The sequence below is a fragment of the Camelina sativa genome, chromosome 13 (genome assembly GCF_030686135.1).
Source record: "Camelina sativa cultivar CO46 ecotype springtype chromosome 13, ASM3068613v1".
NCBI classification, from domain to species: domain Eukaryota; kingdom Viridiplantae; phylum Streptophyta; class Magnoliopsida; order Brassicales; family Brassicaceae; genus Camelina; species Camelina sativa.
This window is the reverse complement of record NC_141892.1, coordinates 26,574,065-26,595,013: the sequence shown is the minus strand read 5'-3', so window position 1 is coordinate 26,595,013 and position 20,949 is coordinate 26,574,065. Positions and strand designations below refer to the sequence as shown.

Sequence of the window (20,949 nt, the reverse complement as noted above, 5' to 3'; positions counted from 1 at the left end):
AGCCTTTGGGCCCATTATGAGCCCATAACGCTAAACACAATGGGTGGGTGAGACCCTAAAAAGCCATTGTCTTGAGCTTCTTCTCTCTTTGGGGGATGTCATCAATGGAGGAAGCTTGTGTACCGGAAGGGGTGCTTCAGCCGCTGCTCATTGCTTCGGACTTATCCTACTCTCTAGAAGATTGCTTGAAGTATCTTCTAGAGTCTTCCAAGACCGATTCAGGCCGCTCCGATCTCGCTTCCAAGGCTATCCTTCCTTATATCCTTCGTCTTCTTCAGCTTCTTCCTTCCCGCCACTATCTCAATCTCTCTCTCAAGGTCCTCCGCAACCTCTGCGCCGGCGAGGCTTCCAATCAAAACTCTTTCGTCGACCACGGCGGCTCTGCTATCGTCTCCGACTTGCTTGCCGAGAAAACCAAACCCACGGAGGAGGAGGATTTCGAGACTGTTCGATTCGGGTTGCAGGTTCTAGCCAACGTTGTACTGTTCGGCGAGGAGAAACGTCAGAGAGATGTGTGGCTTCGGTTTTTCCCGGAGAGGTTCTTGTCAATCGCTAAGATTAGGAGGCTTGAGACCTCTGATCCTCTCTGTATGATTTTGTATACTTGCTTTGATGGATGCTCTGAGCTTGCTTCTCAGCTTTGCACCAGTGATGGCCTCACCATCGTTGCTGAAACTATACGGACTTCATCTTCCGGTAATGATTTGTTTGTTTATTATATATATATATATATATATATATATATCTGATTTGAGAGGCCAAATTTTAGTTGAGAGGATCTTTGTCTGATTTGAAAAAACCAAATCTTTTTGTAATTGTTTGTTTGTAGTTGGGTCTGTGGATGATTATTGGCTCAAGTTACTGGTTTCGAGAATCTGTGTTGAAGACCATTGTTTCCCACAGCTCTTCTCCAAGTTGTACAACAAGGATGCTGAAGATGAGACCAGGTTTACATCAGAGCAAGCCTTTCTTTTGAGGATGGTCTCTGATATTGCAAATGAGAGGATAGGAAAAGTGTCAATCCCTAAGGATACAACTTCTTCCGTTCTAGGATTATTCAAGAAATCTGTTGACGTTTTTAATTTTGCTTCAAGTGAAAGATCCGAGCTTCCTACGGGTTCAACTATAGTAGATGTAATGGGTTACTCTCTGGTAATAATAAGGGATGCTTGCGCTGGAGGAAGCCTTGAAGAGCTCAAGAAGGACAACAAGGATTCAGTTGATACTGTTGAATTGCTCTTGTCCTCTGGACTGATAGATCTCCTCCTTGATCTGCTTCGCAAACTTGATCCTCCAACAACAATAAAGAGGGCTCTAAACCAGAGTCCTACTTCTTCTTCTTCTTCATTGAACCCCTGTCCGTACAGAGGATTCAGGAGAGATATAGTGTCTGTGATTGGGAACTGCGCCTACAGAAGGAAAGAGGTACAAGATGAGATCAGGGAGAGAGATGGGCTCTTTTTAATGTTGCAGCAGTGCGTGACAGATGATGACAACCCTTTCTTGAGAGAGTGGGGATTGTGGTGTGTGAGAAATCTGCTGGAAGGGAACCCAGAGAACCAGCAAGTGGTCGCCGAGTTGGAGATTCAAGGATCTGCGGATGTGCCTCAACTCCGTGAAATTCGTCTCAGAGTTGAAATTGATCCTAAAACATCCAGGCCAAAGCTTGTCAATGACACCTGAAGCTTCAATGCCATGGCTGATGTAATATGATTTCTTTTATTCTAGTTAGAATTAGGATTATGTGGTTTCTTTGTTCACTAAATAATTTAGCTGATGTAATTCATTTCCATTTCAATATAACAAAGCTGTGTTTTCAATCAACTTGAGGAGGAGAAACTTCAACCTTTGTTTATGTGCAGCGCCCCTTTGTTTATGTACAGCGCGCCCCAAATAATTTAACAATCTTTCAAGTCATAACAATACACACTAGATTCTTCGGCTCCAAAAAGGAAAGATGTAAGTGAAAGATTGCAAAGACATATATATATATTGCATTAAACGGTTTTTGGAGCTACATGGCTACTGTGGTCATCACACCATCAACACCGTTGGCATACTAACAGACGTCCCTCCTTACATCCTTGAAGCGCTCTCTTCCACTGGAATCAATCTTTGTCACGCCCCCCACGGTTACTATCTTCTCATCCTTAGTTATGTCTTAATTCCTACTGTAATGGATGATGAATACACAGTCTCTCAAGTCTTTTAGTTTCTTCTGAAACAGGTAGCTCAGACATCATGTTGCTCATGTCTCAGTGGATCTCTAAGAATCCACCCCCAGCTAATATTTTGGGCATATGCGATCCGAGAGGCTTCCCTCCTCCTTTGAGTGGATACAACCTTTTCCGGCCGTTTTCCTATTCCTCTCCTGAAGAAGACTCCTTCCTTTGGGAAAGCTCTCTTCTGGCGGCAGGAGGTGTGTGTTTGATATAACCTTGCAGTTCTGTTGCTGAACTTGTAGCTACTTTTTAGGGATTCTACAGCTCTCAATATTAAAAAACAATACTGTATAATGGGGAAGAAAGAAACAGAGCCCTATCCCTTTATAACACCATAGTACTGATCTTCCTCTTTTTAACAATTTCTTCTCTCGTTGCATGTTGAAGCACGCTATTCTGCAATTAATTAACAAAGATATTATCATAGTTTATGTACAGTGCCTGATCAATTATAGTCTACACATTAAGCTCTTCTTACGCCCAAAACAATTTAACAATCTTCAATTCATAAATAAATGCAACTCTGCTTTGAGATCAGATTGTGAGATTCACCTGTATGGCAAGAAAGGATCCAACAATGTTTCCTCCGACATCCGGGAACTCCTCACTCCCTGGAAGTGGCCGGACTTTGCCTTTCCGATCAACTTCCACCGGATATTTCATCAGATGTCCTCTCATCTCCGAGACTTCCTCACTCCTAAACTGTTTCCAGTTCTCCTCCGCCATTGTTCTCACCTTGCTTACACACACTAGATTCTCCAGCTCCAAAAAGCAATCATCTGACATTGCCATGTGCTCTGCCCAAAGCGACATTCTATATCCGAATACCTGCAAAATTGATGTCGAAAATGTTCTTGAAATGACTCGGACTATGAAACCATGCATGTTTGGATTATCTTTGCGTGCGATTACCTGACCCCGTGGACCAGACTGTCGTCGTGCCCATGTATGTTGAGGCTGGTAAGCTCCCATAGCAATCTCTGTGTCTCTTGTCCCTTCCATTGATCTTTGGTTTATGTTTGCAGATCCAATTACCACATACTCATCATCAACAACCATCCCTTTTGAATGAACATATATCATAAATCTTCTGCTCTTTCGACATTGTGCCTATAACACCGTTTCAAATACAACTCATCATTCAACGACGACAGAAACATCAGTAGCAAATTAAGCAGTTGGGTTTGGTTACCTGAGCAGTGTTCTCGTTGCTTGAACTTCCTGTTCCCCATTCGTTATTTCCGTTCACCATTTCTCTATTTCCAAGACAGAAGAAATTCAGATAGTCTTGTGGGGAGAATTCATCTTCGAGGCCAGCCTCTACTAAAGCATTGTAGATGGTTCCATACATCATTTGCATCGTCTTGTGCTACAAGGAAAGTAACTTTGACATTCAGTTTCAAAATCTTTAAGCACCTAGAAACTGTGTAAACAAACCTAAACGCCTAGTAATGGAGGGACCAATATGATTTTTTAAAAACATCAAATTGGATCTACAAAATTACACATGTCTGATTCTTGGATCCATTCTCTTTTATTATAACAAGGTGTGCCTGAAAGAGACTCAGACTCTAATCACCCAACTACATGCAAATTTAAGAACATGCACAATCAACATCAGATCAAACTAATTTCTACTTTAGATGATCATTTGACCAGTTAACGAAAGATGCAAGGAAAAAATCATGACATCAATATTGTCACATGGACTAAGAGAGATAGAGAGAATTTGCAAAGACATATATATTCACTAGAATTACCTGCCAATATAGAATTCTTTGTGTAGCGGCGCCGGTTGGAACTCCTTCTGGCCACATCGGAATGACAATATATGCAGCAAACCGTTCCTTTGATCTGATCTTATCAGCAATCTTCAACGCAATTTCCATAGGAATCAGGTTGTTGGCACCTACATGAAAAACAACACTGAGCTCAATAAACAACCTTAAAGAGATGACCAAGGTTATCAAGACCATTGTCACAAGTTGAGAATCAATGCTCCCAACAATACTCAACTCAATAATTTTTTTTAAAAAGACTGAAATGTCAAAATCAACTTGGAACCCCGGTTATCATTTATCAGATACTGTACCACTAATTCTCAACTGTTACACAAACTAAGTTTTCTTCTTTCTTGTATCTAAACAATGATCAAAACACGTATTTTTGAAAAAATTATCCGAATTTTGTCTCTCTAATCACAAGCTCATTTGAGAAAACAAAGACATAAACAAACCTATGTCCTTGTGAGCATTCCAGTCGTAGGAGGATCCAATGCAATACTGGTTCTCGATGTAGATGAAGTGTTGAGCTGCACGAATGGCCTTTACATATGCAGTGTGTATGCTCATGTCAATGAGCACATTCTTACCGCACACCAAATTCTATCCAAACAAAATCCCTTTATCCATCAATTTCCCAGCCAAATAAGCGTCCACCAAATCATAATGAAAGCACAATTTTTCTTTGATTTTTCAACTCACCTTGCTTGTAGCATATTTTGGATCCTTTGGGAAACCTTTCACAGAGTTTGAATCGATTGAGCGGAAAATCTAAAACAGAAACCAGACAACCATTAGCTTAGAAACAAATTCAATTGGGAAAATTTTTGTGGACCAAAGTATATAATTTGCATTGTCAACTTAAAGATGGGCATCTTTCATGGCCTTTGTGAATTAGCCAGAACAAAACTCTGATACAGTGGTCAAAACACCCATTTATTATATCATGGCCAGACGTAAAGAGAAGATAAAGAAATCCCAGACATTATTGGTACAGAGTTAATCAAAACAACAGGCTAACAACTGCTACGAGATGCTAATATTCAGACTCCATGGTTGGTTTCTAACTTTTTACATTAATATATACGGGATCAAGAGTGTCATGAAATCTACATCTTGCTGTTATAGTAAACGCAATCTGTCACTTTTATAAAATAAGAGTTCCAAAGTGCTTACCTGAACATGCCAAGCCTCGGGGTCGTTTGCACTAACAGTAGGAGCATCAAAAACTCCTAATATATCTGGAATCCTGTCGATCCTTAGTAATGCATCATCATACGATGTCTTCAATTTATTGATTCTGTGAGGCTTCGCAGCCTTCAGCCACCTCTCCTCAAAATTGGTCAGCACATCAAACGCAGCTGGGCCATCAATCTTACAGTGCAAGTCATGCCAAGGTTCTCTTGGACAACCCGACACATCACCCTTAATTACATTTTAGTACGCCAAGTCAAGGTTTTCCCATTCAGAACAAAAGAAACTAGCAACTAAAGGATATATCTTGCTAACAATTACTTAAGTACTTGACACCAAAGTTACACTAAATATGTTTAGAAAGGCAAGTAGACATACCGTGAAAGTGGGGTTGTGATAGTCACCTTTATGATCTGTTTTCAGCGTCCTAAACAACGGATGTTGTGGAGTATCAAATCGGCCATCACATAAATCAAGTCCGCCCCCAAAAGCTACGATTTTCCTTCTGTTACCTCCAGCATCAGCATCTACTATCAAGGTTTTTTGGTGGTGTGTATAGATGGTTCCAACTTCCTGATGGACTAAAATATAAGTAGAAGTCGGATACCTCAACCAAGAAAAAGACCAAAAATTCATGTTCTACGTACCCTCTGTTTGACCCAACTATGTCGCTTTCCAGCATTTCGAGGGCATAGCAAGACTTGAACTGAGGAGTCCTTGAAAAAGCGGCGTGTCTCCTCGTCATGGGTTCCCATCACCCCATCCTGTTCAAGTGAACAAATTGTGTCAATACCTACAACATACATGAATCACCACAGATACGCATACACTAAACCATGTCATCTAAGATACATATATCTCTATTGACTTATATATTTCTGCATAAAGCAGGCATTTCTCATACTTACTCGAATAAAACTGAAGATTAAACCCATCAAAAAGAATTCTGGATTACAAGGAAAAGTATACTAACCATAAACGGAATGAACCTCAATAAGACTCAAGAAGCCAAAGCTGTTGACTTCTTGAGTCTCTAAAGATGTTCTGGTTCCTACCCTATAGCGAAACTAACATGTGCACTTCACAACCAATAAAGAAGAACGGACTTGAGATTTCTAATAACTTACTGTCATGTATCCCAAGATGTTTTGTGAAGTTGGGTCGTCCCAAACCAAAAGCAGGACTCTCACACCTTCTCGGGACTTTGATCTTAGGAGCTCACGCAGTGTACATTCTGAAGCAGGATCTTCTTTATCTCGAAGAAGCCTGACATTATGCCACACTGACCAGCCTGTAATATAAATCAAACGTCTAGCTTGACAAATGGCATGAAACATATCATGCCAACACTTGCCATGTTCGTAATACATTCCATTGCCGAGTTTTATTCTCGGTAGAATCCCATCAGGTACATGTGCATCTTGGTACAAAGTCACACTACCACCTTCCCTAAGAGGAAAATAAGTTCCAGGTACCCCCTGGTAATAAGGACCTGCACCAACTCCGCTGTGATAAAAACTGAGGTTATCCATTGAAGTATATTGAATCGATAATGATAGAGTTGCCCCTGGTTTACTAGGCTTTCCATTGCTGTCCCGAATAGAGTAAGTCCCTTCAATTCTTGCACCTGAGTATATTTGTTCAACTGGGATTGTAACGATTCCTATAAGCTGAGACCCCACAACGTCACTGTCCTTAACAACAAAATGGACCTCAGCAGCGTGATGAGCAATAGGGACATAAAAATGCTGCTGCCAGACAGGATTTTCGCTGTTGCTAATGACATATGTTCGTCCTACCACAGCACCAGCGAGGGATATGGAAACATAAGGATCACTTGTGATCTTCTTGCTCAACTGGCCTTCAATCATGTTGGCCATGCTTCTAAAGACAACACCCAATGTCTTATGGAACAAATCCATGTTTGGTAGATTATTTGCACGAGAGACCCATATATCGAGATTCCCATGCAGCAAGAGGACCTTCAAGGAGGATTTACCAAAGGGAACAATGAGCATACAAGGAGTATGTGGAGATCCAGCAGATGCATAACCATGACTAGAAGAATCTAGTCTTCCTGAGTATGAAAAATCTGAATGACTTGGGTGTTCATAGAAGTTCCCCTGCCAGGATCCAGAAGACTGGGAAGGCAAATATGGAGCTGAGGGGGATGGTGGTGGCACAGTTGGCTGATTGACAGAAAGATTGAGACCAAGCAAAAGATCATCGAGAGGAGGGTAAAGAGATGGGGAAGAGGAAGTAGCACTGGTGACACTCTCATGACTCATACTATGTTGTGGTTGAGGTTGGTGTTGGACATGGGCTGCGCCCCAATATGCCACTCGGCCCAACAAGACGAATTCTGTGATTTCGGCCCGACCAAAATGGATGCAAGTCATTAATAATCCGTAAAGGGCAATCTCGGGAATTCACGATGGGAACCCTAGAAAACCCTCGGTCTACAGTCCACTATATAAAGAAACAGTACTCACTGGAGAAAGAGAGAGGACTCACGTACAATACCCCGAGAGCAATACTTTGCGTCTAAAAACTCTTGTTATTCTCTGTATAATTTTCTGTTAGCTTCCGAGCTCGTCGTGACTCACTCGTTAGTTCTCCTGTGAACTGACGAGCACGATCTTGACTCGTTTTAGTGACGACATCGCATTCCTATCGTTAATAAAGAACAAACTTCACTCTTTCCCTCTAAAATCGATATTTATTTAGTGTTGTGCAATCCCCAGTACAAACAATTGGCGCCCACCGTGGGGCGAGAGTAGAACACTTCTTTTTGACGAATCAAAACCGACGGTCCTCACTTCCTCGAAATTTCAAGATTCATGACGAACCCTAGCGACGATCTCAACGAAGCAACGGAGCAACCGACGGAGCAACTAACGGAGCAGCGATGGGGGCGAACGAGAGCACGAACCGTACCACCTCTACCTTCTTCAACCGTCTCAGCCGAAGGCCCCTTGCCGAGCACGCCACCTCCGCCAGCGCCCGACGCGCCCTTCGAGCCTCTTACAACTGCTGCAGCCGGACCCGGACCTGTCACCGACCAGCTGGTAACTGACGCCACCACTCTCCTCAGCGCCGCCCTCACGTGCGCTGCCGCTCTCCCCAGCGCCACTCTCACCAACGCCGCCGCTCACCCCAGCGCCACTCTCCCCAATGCTTTGCCCATCCAGAGGAGCGGGCTCGACGACCTGATGCAAGTCATACTCGATCGACTCGACGGTCAGGAAGCGCGAACAAATGAACGGCTCGAAGCAATCGTGGCGGCACAAGAAGCATCGCAAAATCAAATAAGCAGGCTCCAGCAACGACGGAACGAGCGCCGGAGCGAGAACGACCATGGCGAGCAGCACGCGAATCCACCGCCCCCTGCGCCGCTGTCCGTCGAAGAACGCTACGAAGGCCACAGACGCCGCCCAGCGTCTATAGTCGTAGGATCCATCGATCGACGTAGCAGGCGGGAACCAGCTGACGAACACCAGGACCGTCAAGGCCAGCGGAGCCGAAGCCCACGGACTCCGACATTACCGGCCCGACAGTCTGAGGGAGACCTCAAGGATGAAACAATACGGCGCCTCGAGACGATGCTCCACGAGCTCTCCTCGAGAGTACATCGGGCGACGAGCTCCGCTCCCAATCTCGATCGAGTACTGGAGGAAGTCCAGCGCTCGCCATTTACAGCACGGATCTCCCGCGTTCGCATTCATTACGTGAACAAATTCAAGTTCGCCCCGTATAATGGATTGGATGATCCAAAACCGTTCTTAACTTCAATGAGTGTTGCGATTGGCCGAGCTCATTTCAGCGAGGAGGAGTACGAAGCTGGCTGCTGCCAGCTATTTGTTGAAAACTTGGCCCACGAGGCCTTAGGATGGTTCTCCCGACTCCCGCCGAACTCGATCGGAAGCTATCACGAGCTAACAACCGCTTTCCTACAACACCATTCCACGTTCATGATTCGAGGTGCCTCGAATGCCGACCTCTGGAACATGTTTCAACAAAGCAACGAGTCACTCCGGGAATTCATGGAGAGATTCAAAAGAATAGTCTCGAAACTCTCGATCGCCGACGACACAGCAATCTCAGCTCTCCGTAATGCTCTTACTCACGGTTCCCGATTTCGGGAAGACATCATCATCCACGAGCCCCTATCCCTGGACGACGCGTTACACCGCGCCAACAGGTACATCGAGCTGGACGAAGAAAGCGCATCGAGAACGAACCGACCATTGCCAGAACCGCCAACCTCAAAATCGGCCAAAGGAAAGGAAAAGGCACAGGACGAGCATCATGAGCCTCGTCAGCACTTCGACAAGGAATACGCTGATAAGCTGGAAAAAGCAAAGAAAGCTCAAGCGTTTGCTGTTAGCGATCAGGACCCCCATGCGTCATCATCGAAACCCTGGAATAACAAATGGGTCCGGGACCCATCGGGTAAGGGTGGAAAGAAGTACTGCAACTACCATAAACGAGCAGGGCGTACCACTGAAGAATGCCGCACCCTCCAGCAAATACTGCTGGATAAATTCAAGGGAGGCCACATTGACGTCGAACACGAGCGACGACTAACAACGGCCCACAGAGATGGTCAATTTTTTAACCCTGAGGACGAAAACCCCAGTAGGCAGTACAGCACAGCTCCCGCGCCACAGCACATCACAAGGGCCCTACCCCTGCCCCCGCCCCCAGCACCAACCCTTAAAAGGAACCCCGAGCCGGTCGACGACCCAAATGCTCCAGCTCCGCGCCGAAGAATTAATATGATTATGGGCGGCCTAACGACTTGCCGAGACTCGGTGCGTTCCATCAAAGCTTATCGGCGGGGACTAGTAGTGAAGCGGGACTGGATGGCTCAAAGTACACCGCCGACTACAACCTATGAGCCGATCACATTCACAGAAGACGATGCGTCAGGCCTAGCTGGGCCGCACAACGACCCCCTCGTAGTCGAGATGACAATTGGTGAAAGCATAGTCACCAAAATCTTGATTGATACTGGCAGCACGGTAAACGTCATTTTCAAAGACGTACTAATTCAGATGGAGGTAGACCTGCGAACGGCCGATCATGACGTCCAACCCCTCACAGGCTTTGACGGCGACACGGTTATGACAGTTGGTACGATCATGCTACCAGTCTACGTAGGCGGAACGATGCACTACATCAATTTTGCCATCATCGATAAACCAATCGTCTACAACGTCATCCTGGGGACTCCATGGTTGCATAGGATGAAAGCTGTGGCGTCGACGTACCATCAGTGCGTAAAGTTTCCAACCTCAAGAGGAATATTCACGCTACGAGGAGACCCGTTGATCGCCAGAACTTGCTTCATCATCGAACGACAACAGCGCAGTGCCCGCACCTTCGCAATCTCAGACCCTGCCGAGCAGCCAGATGGTCGCGTCCGTCCCAACACCGAGCTAATCATCCAGGTAAACATCGACCCTTCCGACATGACTCGTTGCGTGGGGATCGGTGCCGACCTGCCGCAGACTATCAAGGACGAGCTCGTAAAGTTTCTGTCCCAAAACGTCGAAACCTTTGCATGGAGCATGAGCAGTATGACCGGAATCGATCCCACCATAACATGTCACGAACTCAATGTGGATCCAACGTTCAAACCGGTCAAGCAAAAGCGAAGAAAACTCGGGCTAGAGCGTACGACCGTCGTTAACGAAGAGATCAAAAAACTACTCACGGCTGGGTCCATCAGAGAAGTCAAATACCCCGACTGGTTAAGTAACCCAGTAGTTGTGAAGAAAAAGAACGGCAAGTGGCGGGTGTGCGTCGATTTTACCGATCTTAACAAGTCATGCCCAAAAGACAGCTTTCCTCTACCAAGAATCGACCAACTGGTCGAAGCAACCGCGGGGAACGAGATTCTATCGTTCATGGACGCATACTCCGGGTACAACCAGATAATGATGCATAAAAACGATCAAGAAAAGACGGCCTTTATCACCGATCAAGGCACTTACTGCTACAAGGTTATGCCGTTTGGCCTGAAGAATGCTGGTGCGACCTACCAACGCCTTGTCAACCGGATGTTTGCCGACCAGCTCGGCCGAACAATGGAAGTGTACATCGATGATATGCTGGTGAAATCAACTCACGCTGCCGACCACGTTTCACATCTCGCTAAGTGCTTTGAAGTTCTCAACCGATATAACATGAAGCTGAATCCAGCTAAGTGCTCGTTCGGCGTAACTTCTGGAGAGTTCCTAGGATACCTCGTCACCAAGAGGGGTATCGAAGCTAACCCGAAACAGATTTCGGCGCTTACCAACCTACCATCTCCAAGAAATACTCGAGAAGTTCAACGACTTACTGGGCGAATCGCCGCCCTCAATCGATTTATCTCACGATCTACCGACAAGTGTCTACCATTTTACCAGCTGCTTCGCAGCAACAAAAAGTTTGAGTGGGATGATAAGTGTGAGTCTGTCTTCCAGGAGCTCAAAAACTATCTCGCTACTCCTCCAGTCCTAGCTAAACCTGATCAGGGGGAAACGCTTTACCTGTACATCGCTGTCTCCAGCTCGGCGGTCAGCGGTGTACTCATTAGAGAGGACAGGGGAGATCAGCATCCCATTTTCTATGTGAGCAAAAGTCTCGATGGAGCTGAGCTCCGATATCCAACCTTGGAGAAGCTCGCCTACGCCGTAGTTATCTCGGCTAGGAAGCTACGTCCATACTTCCAATCTCACACTGTTGAAGTCTTAACTAACCAGCCGTTGAGGACCATCCTCCACAGTCCGAGTCAATCAGGTCGCCTGGCCAAATGGGCAGTGGAATTAAGCGAATATGATATCGAATACAAGAATCGCACTTGTGCGAAATCTCAAGTACTCGCAGATTTTTTGGTTGAGCTCTCCCCTGAACTAGAATCAGGGGCTCCGCGCGCAGAGAAATGGTCGTTACACGTCGATGGTGCTTCCTCCCGACACGGCTCTGGGATCGGAATACATCTCGTTTCGCCGACAGGAGAAGTACTCGAACAGTCATTCCGGCTCGCCTTCACTGCCTCAAACAACGAGGCCGAGTATGAAGCCCTGATCGCAGGAATGAGATTGGCAGGTGGAATCGGGGTTAAGAAGTTACAAGTTTTTTGCGACTCGCAACTAGTAACTCACCAGTTCAGCGGCGATTACGAATGCAGGAATGACCGAATGGACGCTTACCTTAAGGTTGTCCAGGAACTGTCCGGCTCATTTGAGTCGTTTGAATTGACAAAAATCTCTCGTAGCGACAATGCTCCAGCTGACGCCCTGGCCGTCCTCGCTTCAACATCCGACCCCGACCTCCGTCGAATCATTCCTGTCGAGAGTATTGATCAGCCGAGCATCAATCTCCCAACGAACATCGATCCCATTGCTCAAGATTATAAAAAGAAAAAGGTTATGGAGGATGCGAGCATCAACATGCCATCCTCAAAGAAACAAAGAACAGGTGAGGGTCCTCCCGTGCTAACATTGCGTATCTCTGAACCATCGGCCGGTGCGCCATCGACTTCTGTTAGAAGCACGACCGAACAAGAATCCACCGAGCTGATATCCAACGAACAAATAGCTGAAGAATCAGAGTCGACCGAACAAGAATCCACCGAGCTGATATCCAACGAACAAATAGCTGAAAAATCAGAGTCCGCCGAACAAGAATCCACCGAGCTGATATCCAACGAACAAATAGCTGAAGAATCGGAATCCACCGAACAAGGATCCACCGAACGAATTTCTGCCGAACGAGAAACAGGACAAGTATCTGCCGAGCACGAGTCCGTCAATCAAGGGCAGACCAGTTCCGAACCAAAAGAACGATCATATGACTGGCAAGCAGATATCCGTTCCTACATCGCCGATGGCATTGCTCCATCCGACAAATGGGAAGCTCGGCGCCTTCGGGCCCGCTGCGCACATTACACTCTCTTGGATGGTAACGTTTTTCGCTGGACTGCATCTGGCGCACTCTTGACCTGCGTCGGTCCCAAAGAAGTCGATGACGTAATGAGAGAAGTCCACGAGGGTTCCGGTGGCAATCATTCTGGGGCTCGCGCGCTCGCAATGCGCATACGCAACAATGGTCATTATTGGCCTACCATGAACGATGATTGCGAGAAATTTGTCGCAAAGTGCGAAAAATGTCAGCGCCATGCTCCCATCATCCACGCGCCGACCGAGCTCCTAAGGACAACAACGCCGCCATACCCTTTCATGAGGTGGGCAATGGATATCGTCGGACCACTCCCCGTTTCTCGTCAGAAGAAATACATCTTGATTATGACGGATTATTTCACTAAGTGGGTCGAAGCAGAAGCCTTTGCCAAAATCGGAACTGAGCAAGTCCAAAAGTTCGTATGGAAAAACATTATATGTCGACACGGACTCCCGTACGAGATCGTCACTGACAACAGCACGCAGTTTACCTCACTACAATTCGAAGGCTTTTGCGCGAAATGGAGAATTCGCCTGAGCAAGTCTACTCCTCGGTACCCGCAGGGAAATGGACAAGCCGAGGCGACCAACAAGACAATCATTGACGGACTCAAAAAACGACTTGAGGATAAGAAAGGTCTCTGGGCTGACGAGCTCGATGGTGTCTTATGGTCGCACCATACCTCCCCCCGCCGATCTACAGGACGGACCCCGTTCTCCCTTGCGTACGGAATGGAGGCACTTGCACCAGAGGAAATTAGCGTGCCAACCCTGCGACGCTCTATGCTCGTCCATAACCCTGCTCTGAACACAGAAATGATGCTCGATACTCTAGATACTCTCGAAGAGGAGCGCGGCAGAGCACTCACCCGAATCCAGAACTATCAGCAACAAGCGGCGAAGTTCTATAACAAGAAAGTCAGGCCTCGCCACTTCGATGAAGGTGATCTCGTCCTCAGGAAAGTCTTTGAAAACACTGCCGAGCTAAATGCCGGTAAAATGGGCGGCCACTGGGAAGGCCCATACCTGATCTCCAAGGTTGTCACTCCCGGCGTCTACGAGCTCCTCACCTTGGATGGCACCCCCATTCCCCGTTCATGGAATTTCGGAAACCTGAAACGTTATTACCACTAGAAGACGAAGCATCGTCAAAAAAAAAAAAAAACCGCTCGTACTACCGAGCTCAACTTCTGTAATACGAACTACGAATGGCTTGATCCCTTTCTAAGGGTACGTAGGCAGCCCGTCAGAAGGCACAGCTATACCAAAAAAAAAAAAATAATAATAATAATAATAATAATAATAATAATAATAAAAATTAAAACAAAAGTTTGAAAACTTTAAAACAAAAACGAGCTCTCTCGAACGAGTCCGTCTCAGCGAGATGTCCAGCTCTTACATCGACCCTCTGGCCAAGGGAACGATTTAAAACGCGTTCCTCATGGATGCAGCGGCGAAATAATCCGCACAAAATAAGCCGACCCAGATCGCATTCAGCTAGCAGGCGGTTAAGTTTGTATAAGCCGGGTTCTCACTCGCACTTTCTTGCCGACCTCGTGGCAAACACAGGGTAAGCCGGACACCAGGGCCGCACCTAAAAGGTATGACGAGCTCATCTCGATTACCACCCTAAACATTTGGTATTCGAGACACGTAATAGGATAAGCCAAGAGACGTCTTGCACCGTAAAGTACAACTCGATACCAAAGATAGGAAAAGCGCAATTTTATTCCATAACCAAAGAGCGAACAAGTTCAAAATAACGATTAACAAAAGGCCATGCTCGGCACAAGTTCAAAATAACAACTAACAAAAGGCCACGCTCGGCATAGATTCAAAATAAAACAAGCAACATAAAGCCACGCTCGGCATAAGCATCGCGCACAGACGATCAATCATCTATCCCCAGATCAGCATTAGAGGGCACATCGAACTCGAGCCCATCGACCGTCTCCCGAAAGGTTCGGCAATCGTTACGCAAACCTTCCAACGTGTCCAGTGGAACGTCCACACCTCTAGCAGCCATGCTCTCAAGGTACGTGCAGATTCCTTCAGCACGGTTGCCCTCAACAAAGATATGGTCTGTGCACTCTAGCTGAATAATGTAACGACGCAATACGTCGATCCGAGTTCGGCAAGCATCGATCTCCGCATTAGTTTCAAATGGTCTAGTGTTAAGAGGTTCAAGATCACCCTCTTCGAGATCAGGAATCTCCCTTGCAATCACTGCCGCTTCACGACGAGAACGCTCATCCATCAAACGATCAACGCATGTCAAAAAATGAGAGGATAAAACATAGCAAAGTTCCAAAAAGGAAAAGTACAATGCCTAAACGGCTCAATATCCGGTCAATCCAACGATAATGCAAGGTCCCAAAAAGAAAATACATCGCCTAAACGGCCCAACATCCGCTACAAAACGGGAATAGGTTCTAATAAAACAAGACAAAAGCAAGTCACTGCTCGGCAGCAACCTGAGCGCCCGAGCCCGCAGGTGCCCCTGCCATGACGACCTCCTCTCCTACAACCACGGGAACCTCCGCCGCCTGAAGGTTCGTAGGAACGATCGCGGTCTCTGGAAGAGCCTCGAGGTCGCTGTCCAAAACATCGGCAATATCGAAACCAAGAACCTTCTCCTCCCACATCTTCACGTCAGCCTCCAAGCCGAGCAAAGTCTTCGACGGAATGACCGTACCACTCTTCACCAGCTCTTGAAGACAATCATAGGTGCCGCTCACCTGGCTCAAAGTCAGAAGAGACTCCTGCGCCGCTCTGTTGTCAATAATATGCCTCCTCATCCTCTCAATACGAGACTTGTAGCCGGCAACCTCGACATCAATGCCATGCCGCTCTGCTTGCAGCTGCTGCAACTGCGCCTTCTGAAACGCGTGATCAACCTCAAACTGCTCAAGACGAGAGCGGGAAGCGTTAAGAGAAGCCTTGAGATCGGCCACTTGCTTCCTGAAACCGGCAGTTTGCTTCGTAAGAACAGCAGAAACCCCTCGATGGTTCAGAGGTACGAGAATCAGCAAGTTGCTTCTCCAGCTCGGCAATGCGACGCTCGTACGAGACGACCATACGATTCACGCCACCACCATCCTGAAACACAAGAAATAAAGAATCAAGATAATAATTGGGAAAAGCCAATCAAGAACATAAAGAGAAATACCAACCTGGAAGTGTTTCCGAGCCCACGACCGATACAGCTCGGGATCATAGAGAGAACCCACAGAGGGAAGCGAGTCGAAGGAGCCGCGAACCTTGCTAGCAAGCTCACCACAAGCAGTAACGTTGTTGATAAACAACTCATCCTTTGTCTTGTAAGAAAAGGAGAACGAATCATCAATCTCAGTGGTGTCGCGCGGTATGCCATCCCTCCTAGATCTCTTGGACGATTCGGGATCGGGAGCAACCACCTCACCATGAGAAGCTCTTTTCCTCGATGGAGTAGGACGTCCAGAATCAGCGGCGACGATCGCTAGGGCATCAGAAGCCTCGCCACGCGACTTCTGCGCACGCGGAACGACAGCAGGAACCTTGGCAGCCCTTTTGTCGGTGCGGGTAGCGGCTACCTCCGCCGATCTCAAATCTCCTGCAACTCGCAGATCGACATCTCCGTCGGCTGACGGGTCAACGACTTCAGTGTCGGCAGCGCGCGAAGAAGACCCAGCATCAACGGCCTTCTTGAACTGATCGGCGTATCGAGGAAGTCGAGTGTTAACTTTTCCCATCCCTAAGCACGGTAGACCTAAAAAGGAAAACAAAAATGTGACGACCCAATAACCGCTAAGGAGAGCAACAATCGATACAACAGAACAAGCAAGAAACTCACGAGATTTCTGAGTAAACGAAGGCCAATCAATCGCCCCTCTCGCTCTGATCTTCCTAAGATTGTCGAAAAAACCTGGAGGATGAGCACGCAAGCGAACGACAGGCTCTGCAAGCAACAACAAAAACAAGATAAGTGTTAGAAGCCAATCAAAGAAAATCAACAAGTAAGGATAAGAAACAGCAAAGCTACCGGGAACCATATTCCACTCAGTAGCGTAAAACATATCGAGGTTGTCAACCGAAGTCTCATCTAGCTTGACAAAGAAAAAGTAACGCTGCCAATGACAAATCTTCTTCTCAGCTCCGGTGACGATATGATAACCCGATTTAGCACTAGTATAAAAGTACCCCGGACTACCTCTGACTTTCGTAAACCTGGTAGCCTCCTCAAGGAAATGTACATCAACCTCGACGCCACAATCGGTACCCAGTATCGCCAAACCAGCTGCGTTGCGGATACCTCCCACAGAAAGCTGAGAGATAGCTATCTTACGCCTCGCGCAGTAACGCGTCAAAAACTCCGGCAGAGGAAACCAAAGACCGCAATCAGTAAAATAATGCTCATAGAGGGCGATAAAACCTGCTGGAGGCGTCCAAGGACGCTCGTGGGGTTTAGGAGATCGGAAAACCAAACCCTCGGGCATCTTACACCACCGCGTCATCTCGGCAATAGTATCCGATGTGCACAACGAAGGACCGTGATCGGCCGGACCGGCTGAAAGACTGGCACCAATCGATGCAGCACTAAGACCCAAAACAGCTGAACGAGGACCAGTATCCTCGGCCGGGACAACGTCCATAGGACTCCCACCAGAACCACTGTCGCTATCTTCGCTGAATTCGAGAATATCAGCAAAATCGTAGTCGTTGGCCAAACTGTCAAAATCTCCACACTCTGCTCCAATGTCAACACCAACGTCATCGAAAGCATTCTTATAGCTTGTACCAGATTCCCTCGTGAAGCGCGTCGAATCCCCGCAAGAGTCTTACCACACGCACGTGCGGGAACACGAGAACTCGTAGAAGGTCGGCCAACCTTCCTGCAAAGCGAGCCGACCTCGCGACCCCCCATCATAAGATCGAGATCGCCATCGTCGGAGTAAGCGTCAGAATCAACGCGATTAGAATTATCAATGTGACCTCCGAAATCCTCCATGCCGACCCCAGTTCCGCATGAACGAGACCCATCTAGCCGCTTACTTAGCTCGGCACCAACCACGGTCTCAGGAACCTGCGAGCTTCGAATTCTCAGCCGAACATGCCCCATGCCGAGCTCACTACCACCTGACGAATCCGCGTTTATGCCAAGCAGCGATTTGCCACCAAACTCTTCAATGCCGAGCTCACAAGTTCGCCGAGCTCCATCGAACTCATCACAGCTGAGTTCACCATCGATCCCATGACCGCCGAGCTCTGGGCCACTGAATCCGCCTGTCCCGGAACCACCGACCTCGTTCACGCCTCCTCGCCGATCTCCCATCTCAACTGTTCCGCCCTCGAAATCAATCTTATCCTCATGATTCCTCGCGGTTGTAGTATCAAACCCACTGATAGGTCTGCCGACCTCGGGTACGCCGACCTCGGGTACGCCGACCTCGGGTACGCCGACCTCGGGTACGCCGACCTCGGGTACGCCGACCTCGGGCCCGCCGACCATATCGATCCCAAAAGAAGTGCCGAACGCATTCGAATTACTCCGTAGATCTTCATTTTCGATCTCATCTCGCCGATCCCTCCCAACCACGCGAGAACTACCTAACACCGGATCCCGGATTCCATCGTCGCCGACCTCGGCCCGCCAGCTCTCCATGTCGAGATCGACATCCCTACGCCAATCTCCAATCCTCGAGCCGACCTCACCAACGACTCGACCACCGACCTCGGCGTCAATCTCCGAGGGACTACCTAATGCCTCACTCGCAGGAAACCTCGCAATCCGCCGAACCCTGAACTCGCCGAGCTCAGATCCGCCGAGCTCGGATCCGCCGACCTCAGATCTCTCCACTCGAATCTCCTCGCCGAGCTGGGTCTCACTCCGGCCGACCTCGAAATCTCTAAGGTCGTTAGGCGCTGATAGCTCAACTCGATGGACGACCAACGGCGGATCCGGCTGATCAACCATTGGCGACCTCGCAAGCAGGAATAATCGACGGGCGGCGGCTAGGGTTTTGGGTATGCAATCGACCAAAGAAAGAAGTAAAAGCATGAAAGTAATAAATGAGAGAGAGAAGAAATTACCTTTTATGAAGAAGAAGGAGCAAGTGAAGAAAATGGGAAGGAAGAAGGTGCATAAATAAGTAAATAAAATGGAAAAATTACTGTCAAATCCATCATCTCAATCCGCGACTCTCTTCTCTTTTTCGGGGATATCATTGAAAACCGCATTCAGAATAAAGACCAAAGGATTTTTCCCAGTGCCTCTCGAAAAATGAATCTGGAAATTCTCGAAAAATGAATCTGGAAATTACAGAAGAAATTTCAGAAGAAGTTACAAAAGAGATTGTGGAAGAATCATTGTAGCAATTTCATTTCCCAGAAGCAATCCGAGACGATCTGCGCCGAGCAGGCATATTACAAATAAATCAAGCATGCCCGCCGATCGCAGAAAAACTGACGCTCTCCGGACTAAGGGGGGACTATTGTTGGACATGGGCTGCGCCCCAATATGCCACTCAGCCCAACAAGACGAATTCTGTGATTTCGGCCCGACCAAAATGGATGCAAGTCATTAATAATCCGTAAAGGGCAATCTCGGGAATTCACGATGGGAACCCTAGAAAACCCTCGGTCTACAGTCCACTATATAAAGAAACAGTACTCACTGGAGAAAGAGAGAGGACTCACGTACAATACCCCGAGAGCAATACTTTGCGTCTAAAAACTCTTGTTATTCTCTGTATAATTTTCTGTTAGCTTCCGAGCTCGTCGTGACTCACTCGTTAGTTCTCCTGTGAACTGACGAGCACGATCTTGACTCGTTTTAGTGACGACCTCGCATTCCTATCGTTAATAAAGAACAAACTTCACTCTTTCCCTCTAAAATCGATATTTATTTAGTGTTGTGCAATCCCCAGTACAAACAGTTGGGATGGGTCTTGTTGATAAGAACCATAGGTAGGCTGGGGATGAGCAGGATAAGGGTAAGGTTAAGGAGCAGGAAGAGGAGGAGGAGGAGGTTGGTGTTGGTAATCAGAAGAAGCATAGTAATAACTGGGTGGTGGAGGAGAGAGGGTGTAGTGTAATGGACCCGAATGAGAGGTTGAGGCATGATGATGAGGCGATGGTGGTGGGTATGGATCTGAATTGGGAGGTTTATAAGGGTATGGAGAATTCGAACCATAGTTCTCCATAGTAAACTACACACAGCACTGTTGGTTCCTTAAAATAAAGCAATTCAAAATTGGCTTCAACGCAAGTAGAGATTTTTCGCAATCAACATCACAAACCCCTTTCTTCTTCTTCTTCCCAAACACAAAATTTTCAAAATAAGGAGGATGTTCCTAATCAACAATGGCGGTAATTTTTGCGTTTGATCAGAAGAGAGACATCATATCATTATATGAAAGTACATTATTACGACGGATTAGAGAAAAGCTTCAAAGGAACAGAGAGAGGGAGTAATCATATACCTTGCAGTTTCAGGCCCTGAAACCCTTTAGGAGATCATCGCAGAGAAGATAACTTATGCGGGCGGGGGAAGACGAAGTCTCTCTGCAATTAAAAAGGATTTGATTTTTTTTGGGTTCTTTGTGGACTTAACAAAGGTTTTAGTTTGCCTACTGTAGCAGGTCACTTATTATTTCCTAGTATTAAACTCAACTTCTTTTTATCATTTTTTTTGCATATTTAATTTTAGTTGTTTCTATATAAAAAAAAAAAAAAAGTGTGAATCATAAATTATCATTTTATGTATATATAATATATTATCTATATACGATTTAAGGAAAGTAATATACATAAGATAAGACA

The 20,949-nt window shown here is 46.7% G+C and overlaps 4 protein-coding genes across 4 annotated transcripts; 2 read left to right on the top strand and 2 right to left on the bottom strand.

Annotated features, from left to right (window-relative positions):
• Window positions 1–5: 5 nt before the first annotated feature.
• LOC104737752 (uncharacterized) lies at window positions 6–1,824 on the top strand. The gene is made up of 2 exons (XM_010458006.3): window positions 6–696; window positions 830–1,824. Exons 1-2 carry the CDS (start codon window positions 96–98, stop codon window positions 1,681–1,683), a joined length of 1,455 nt encoding a protein of 484 aa, XP_010456308.1. The 5' UTR covers window positions 6–95; the 3' UTR covers window positions 1,684–1,824.
• Window positions 1,825–2,677: 853 nt separating this feature from the next.
• On the bottom strand, window positions 2,678–7,230 carry LOC104773927 (phospholipase D beta 2). The gene is made up of 10 exons (XM_087482047.1): window positions 6,325–7,230; window positions 5,845–5,961; window positions 5,576–5,770; window positions 5,180–5,428; window positions 4,706–4,774; window positions 4,459–4,606; window positions 3,983–4,131; window positions 3,415–3,591; window positions 3,135–3,332; window positions 2,678–3,050 (listed from the first exon to the last, which is right to left on the bottom strand). Exons 1-10 carry the CDS (start codon window positions 7,213–7,215, stop codon window positions 2,757–2,759), a joined length of 2,487 nt encoding a protein of 828 aa, XP_087338173.1. The 5' UTR covers window positions 7,216–7,230; the 3' UTR covers window positions 2,678–2,756.
• A 1,566-nt stretch (window positions 7,231–8,796) lies between these two features.
• On the top strand, window positions 8,797–14,283 carry LOC109130799 (uncharacterized). The gene has a single exon (XM_019240847.2). The coding sequence runs from the start codon at window positions 8,800–8,802 to the stop codon at window positions 14,281–14,283; it is 5,484 nt and encodes a 1,827-aa protein (XP_019096392.2). The 5' UTR covers window positions 8,797–8,799.
• A 1,138-nt stretch (window positions 14,284–15,421) lies between these two features.
• On the bottom strand, window positions 15,422–20,801 carry LOC147930055 (uncharacterized). Its single transcript, XM_087482046.1, has 4 exons — window positions 20,610–20,801; window positions 16,982–17,086; window positions 16,323–16,897; window positions 15,422–16,248 (listed from the first exon to the last, which is right to left on the bottom strand). The coding sequence occupies exons 3-4, from the start codon at window positions 16,878–16,880 to the stop codon at window positions 16,078–16,080; spliced, it is 729 nt and encodes a 242-aa protein (XP_087338172.1). The 5' UTR covers window positions 16,881–16,897; window positions 16,982–17,086; window positions 20,610–20,801; the 3' UTR covers window positions 15,422–16,077.
• Between the last annotated feature and the right edge of the window lie 148 nt (window positions 20,802–20,949).